This window comes from Zea mays, chromosome 4, assembly GCF_902167145.1.
Source record: "Zea mays cultivar B73 chromosome 4, Zm-B73-REFERENCE-NAM-5.0, whole genome shotgun sequence".
Classification (NCBI taxonomy): domain Eukaryota; kingdom Viridiplantae; phylum Streptophyta; class Magnoliopsida; order Poales; family Poaceae; genus Zea; species Zea mays.
The window spans coordinates 60,192,315-60,197,851 of record NC_050099.1 but is presented as its reverse complement, the minus strand read 5'-3'; the positions used below and the strand labels follow the sequence as shown (position 1 = coordinate 60,197,851).

The following is a 5,537-nucleotide window of genomic DNA, read 5'->3' as shown; positions in this document are numbered from 1 at the left end:
ATTCCCTATTGCCATCATTTAATCCATGTATCTCTTATAGTTATTTTTTGATCCATGTATTCTAATATAAACTTGTGCAACATCTTTAAGAATTTGTTTCATACCTAATGAGCTATGGATAGAATCCGTGCCTTCTATAGTTTAAAATTTTTCCAAACACTTGAGTTATAATACATGATGAGTTTAACCAAATAAATTTTTTTTGAGCAGGTTTGGATTATTTTGGGGTATTTATTGTGACATGGATTTAATTCCAATCCATGCTAATCCAAAGCTAGATTGGTGTAAACGAACAAGGCCTAAAGATTCTTGAATTCTGTGATATTTTCTGTAACAACAATGCGGTGGGATACTAGTAGAAGAGGAACCTCTTTTATTATTATATGGTGGAATACCAATAATCACAAAGAATTGAGGGTAACAACAGCTCCTCTCATTTTGCTCTACATACTTTCTTATGTTCCCCTAGCACAATAAAAACTTAAGGACAATCCAGATTATGATCGATGCTATAGATTGACCATTGGAAAAGGGGGAGGGGGGATTCAGTCCCTAGTTGGTTACTGACAAGGATCTATTTTTTTCCTCTACACTTTAAACTAACAATAGTGCCTGAAAACAAGGAAACTACTGTTAAGTGTGCATGGACCACCTGTGTTTTCCATGGAGCTACATCTCTAGAAAGCATGACATGTAAAGCATCCACTCAATGAACTCATTTGACCGTTCTTGCTGAGGTTTGGCGCCGTTTTGATAGTTCTGGAAATATGCTGATCCTGATTTGCGGTTGATGTACTGCGTACCACCTGTGTCTTCCGAGAGCCAGACCTGAGGGTGTTGAAAATCCTCTCCAGCGAGTATGGCCTTTTCTTTTCAAGTTTTATCTGATGAATCACAAGTATGAGATGATATGAAACCTCCTACCAACCAGGAAACTGGAATGAAGAGTGGAAAAAAGAGTTATAAATTCAGAACGGAGAAACAAGCGCACCACAAGCTTTTGTATGGCTGCTTCTGCTTCAGCTTTCTGCATATTCTCCCATGCAGTCATTTTTGCTTCCTCTCCCTCAATCCTTTATACAAAAAAGCAAGCACATCCATTAGTGTTTGAGAGAACAAGGTAAATGTGTTACAGCTAGATTAGCTTCTCCAACTCCTGTATAAGAAAACCGACCATCCACCAAAGATACGAACTACTTGCAGAGTTGAAAGTTTTACAAAATAGGTAACAGAGGCGACAACTAGTCTCTACAAGCATAACAAGTGAATCATACGGCCCTTCAAACCAGGAAGGATCAAGATTTAATAATTGACAAAGACAGTTACATTTCTACATAAACTATGTTCTAACACTAGCCATGTACCTTCTGCTCCTAGCAGTTCTCAATTTCAGAAACTCTTCTTGCGGAAGTCTTATAAAGAAATTTTAGGCACAACTATACTAGTCGAGGGCACCATCCCTCACCATTTTACTTACATCATCAAGTTTTATAGATCAAAATATCAAATGCATTTTCCAAAGTTATACTTAATCATAAAAAGTGATCTTACGAGTGTTAGCCTAAACATTTAAACAGACTAAACGGTCAACTACTGTTTAGATATTTATTCAAACTAAATGGCCATTTAAACGGACTAGATGGTGATTAAGCGGACACAGTAAGAGCCATCGTAAAGCATTTACATGGCATGTACATAGGCTAAACGTCCGTGTATACTAATAGTGGTTACGACTTTTAAGAAAGTCATCCGATTAATATTAAAAATACATTTTGTAAATGACAGATTTGAGGTAGAGCAGCAAATTAGAAGACACAATCAAAGATTTTTTTGGACGATTTAATGAAGTAAATATCTAATTAGTTAGTCTGATACTAAAAGATGGTGCAAAGGAATGATAGTATGTATGGATTGACAAAGCCAAACAACTGAAAAGGTTCAACAACAATAGAAGTGAGAAAAATTGTTGTGTAATTAAATTTCCCGAGCAATTGTTGTGCAATCAAACTACCAAAAAACACGAAAACTTTTTTAAAAAAAATATAGATGTACTTTATTATTTATTCTACCAATATAGCAAATTTTAAGTTCTAAGTCATCGTATGTTAAGAAATATAGAAATAGAAAAATTCTATCCAATATAAGGGTGGGTAAAAGTTTTTCTTTTTTTATATCCCTTAACACTGAATTAGAACTTAAAATTTCATATATTGATAGAGTAATTAATGAAGTGCATCCATAATTGTTTTAAGAAATTTTCATGACTTTTGTTAGTTTGATTGCATGGGAAGCTTGATTGCACAATAGTTTTTGTGATAGAAGCCTCTTACATTGAAATACACTTTGCAGTTTGTGTTACTTCCCAGGCAGAAGATTTAGAATCCACGGTTTTTTTCTTGCACTCAATAATATTTGTAGCATTCTTTTCAGAGCCTCGGGTGACATGTTTCTTGGACCACCTAGTCAGAGTCACCCGATCATCCACCTGCACATCCCTGACCTCGAGCTTAGAGAAACAACTCTCCAGCTCTTTGACTTGTTGTGACGATAGTGAACGGGAGAACGAAGTCCTCGTGCTGGGAGAGGATGACCTGCTAATAGCAGGGCTTGTTTGTGTTGCCACATCCTTCCTCAGAATAATGGGGGCACTGCTAGTGGCAGAGTCTTTTATGCTTTCAATTCCACCATCTGCACAGAAAGAAACCAAAAGGTCCGCCTTGAGAAATTTGAGCATAAGCGCTTAGGTCCAAAGCATTGTTTGCTGAATATTAGAACCAAAAGCTGGCAAGCAACATTTAGTTCGTCTAAACCTTATAGTTCAATATGGAATTCAGCTACGTTAATGGTTAACCGTAGAAGTTTGTCATCTAACAGAATTCTCGTGCTAAATAACACATTAAGAGATAATGTAGAGGGCGGGATCTTTGTTCTATTATCTAAAACAAAACTCAATAAGGAAGAATATACACATTACACAGTGCTCAAGAACACAGGGACGAGTACCTTGTATAGATTGAAGAGAAGCATGCAATGACTGATATGACTCCATTGCACTACCATGTTGCTGAGAAACCCTGGTGGGCTGCATAGCAGGATGCCGAACATTCATTTGACCAGGCCTGCAGCCTCCCTGGCCATTGCTACTATCCTCACCCGATGCTCCACTTGCATCCCTTTCCCAGTCCATAACACCCCCGCAAATATGCTCAGGTAGCAACATCCCAGCCATGTAATGTGCATTCACAGTGAGATTTCCAACTCTACCGTTGTCAAGAAACTGAGCCGACGACGAAACACAAGAGTACGCCCCACAAAATCTACCGGGAGGTCCAAGAGGCCCACTTTTGGATTTTGGCCGCCAGAGTTGCGGGACCGACCTCCCGAGTGCATTGTTGGGGTTGGGGTTGGGGCTGAAGATCCACCTCTCTGCATCCTCCCATTTCGATGGCAGCGTCCTCCCAGTCCCAGTGCTGTAAGGTAACACCATGCCGCTCCCAGAATGGCTTGTATGGCCGGTCCAAGGCGGGATCACTCTTTCTGAACGAGGACCCTGCTGGTAGCCAACGCCTGCCATCCCACGCCGATTGCAGCTCGGCGTCCCCGGACTAGACAGCACGTCCGGCCTACTGTGTGACGGATACGATACGCCCATCCCCTTGTTCACCACCGCGACACCGGCGGCCGGGAACCCCGGAGAATGCGTCGAGGATCTGGCAACACCAGGGCAGCCGAAATCAAGCGAGGCCGGCCGCTGCGCCCTGCCCTTCCTGCCTTGGAAAAGAACAGCTCCCAACCGATGATGCCGCTGGTCCTGGCGTTCTATCAAACAGGATGTGGGCATAGCAGATTCAGCCTCGGGGGCTATACCAGCGGACAATGGCCAGGTAAAAGGATATTGTGGTAGCGTTGCGTTACCTCGAGTGAAACAGGGGGCTGCATTCTTGGTCTGCCCCTGGGGTCGTGCACCATGTACCCGCTTGTTGTCCTTGGCCGCTTCTAATGCCCCGGCGCCCTCCTCCTCCTCCTCTTGTGGCTCCGTGGAACCTGCAGAAGCTTCAGGAGGCGCAAAAGTCCATCAACTTTAATGCCTGCCAAGTCGTGCGCATTCATTTAACAAGCAGAGAAGCAGCAACAAGTGCACAACTGGACAAGCGATGAAGCGGTGTGGGAGGAGGGAGTACAACTGTAAAAGCGATGCGCTGTTGGCCACGTCGTGCTCACCGTAGGAGGACGAGGAAGTCAGCATCTCGTCCCGCTCCGGATCCATCGTCCCCAGTCGACCACCCCGGCGCACGAACCTGGTTAAAGGCTGCACCGACAGTTCTCTTCATCAGGTAAAAAGTAAGCACAGCCTAGTCCGCGCATGCATGCAAACAAACAGTGGATCGATCGGTCAAAAGAAAAGTGAACTCCCCATTTTCGCCGTCCCCGTTTGCCAGGGTTTAGGGCCCCATATTGTTTATCGTAATGGGGTTTACCACCAGAGAGACGCACAGACCTTATTTCTATATCTAATATCTACACTATTATTATACAGTCTCTAGCTGGACAGTGCCATATCTTAACTCCGTTGCTTCTTGTCCCTTAGCACTGGCATCTAGGTGTACGGTTTCGCTGATTACCTAAATCCGCGTGACACAACTTGCATCAACATACAGCATCGTCGCTAACCCAAAAAAATCAATCCTCGCACGCATATATGCGTCTCTGCTACCTGATCAGCGGTGATGACGATGTCTGATTCGTCTTCGCCATCTATCTCTGTCAAGAAATGCTCCACGTACGGAAAGGGAAAGCAATCGACCAAAACCCTGGCGCGTCTTGCCTCCTCGTTTTTTTTCCCACCCAAGTCTGGCACTTCCACTCCACCATAGTAGCTGGTAGTGGAGCTGTGCCGGCGCAGTGCAAGGTAATAACGGCGAACGAAACCAAGCGTAGCAGGTAGGGAGGAGGCATGGAAAAGGAGAGGACGACTGACTGACCGAGTCGCCGCCAGACGATCCGCGCGCGCTGCTCCCGCGACTCGCCGAGCACCCGCCGCTTGCCTCCCCGTGCCCGTCCTCCACCACGGCCCCGCCGCCGACGCCGCCGCGGAGCCCCGCCCCAGTCTCACCAGCACCGCCACCGCCGCCGCCATCAGCAACCCGCATCTCTCCGTCCCCGGCGACGACTGCGTGAGCGGCAGCCGCAGCACTACTGAGAGCGGACAGCGGAGACAGCATGGCACGGCACGGCGCAGCGAGAGACGCGCGCGGTATTAAAAATGGCGGGTGAGGGAGGTGGCGGTTTAATAGCAGAGGCGAAGTGGGAGGGAAATGAATCCATCCACGGTCCGGTCCATCCCCCGGCCCGCGGTGGCCACGCCTCCCTTCCCCAGGAGAGTACAGACTGTACAGTAGAGTAGACAGACACCAGCAGTAGCAAAGTCGCAGTAGGTACGGGCATCTCGAGGTGGATGCAAACGTGGGGGTGTGGTGTGGGGGTCTAGTAATAACTGCGTCACGCTGGAATTCACGCCGCGCTTGCCTGTCCTGCCA

General features: G+C 45.8%; 1 protein-coding gene across 2 annotated transcripts; it reads right to left on the bottom strand.

Moving 5' to 3' along the window:
* Nucleotides 1-353: 353 nt before the first annotated feature.
* LOC103653295 (Remorin family protein) lies at nucleotides 354-5,279 on the bottom strand. Of its 2 annotated transcripts, none has more exons than XM_008680234.4 (7): nucleotides 4,983-5,279; nucleotides 4,222-4,309; nucleotides 3,916-4,044; nucleotides 3,004-3,819; nucleotides 2,331-2,688; nucleotides 992-1,073; nucleotides 354-884 (listed from the first exon to the last, which is right to left on the bottom strand). In XM_008680234.4, the coding sequence occupies exons 1-7, from the start codon at nucleotides 5,220-5,222 to the stop codon at nucleotides 678-680; spliced, it is 1,920 nt and encodes a 639-aa protein (XP_008678456.1). In that variant the 5' UTR covers nucleotides 5,223-5,279; the 3' UTR covers nucleotides 354-677. The 2 variants fall into 2 exon arrangements, with proteins under 2 accessions (XP_008678456.1, NP_001288505.1); NM_001301576.1 differs by having other exon boundaries at nucleotides 355-884; nucleotides 3,916-4,053; nucleotides 4,983-5,239.
* Nucleotides 5,280-5,537: the final 258 nt, after the last annotated feature.

Bases quoted from the DNA above. Each gene is read 5' to 3' on its own strand.
- LOC103653295 (NM_001301576.1), bottom strand. From the start codon at position 5,222: ATGCTGTCTCCGCTGTCCGCTCTCAGTAGTGCTGCGGCTGCCGCTCAC. The intron at 4,310-4,982 runs GTCAGTCAGTCG...CTGTCGGTGCAG, and splicing joins GATCGTCTGGCGGCGACTCG to CCTTTAACCAGGTTCGTGCG. The intron at 885-991 runs GTGCGCTTGTTT...GTGATTCATCAG, and splicing joins CAGCCATACAAAAGCTTGTG to ATAAAACTTGAAAAGAAAAG.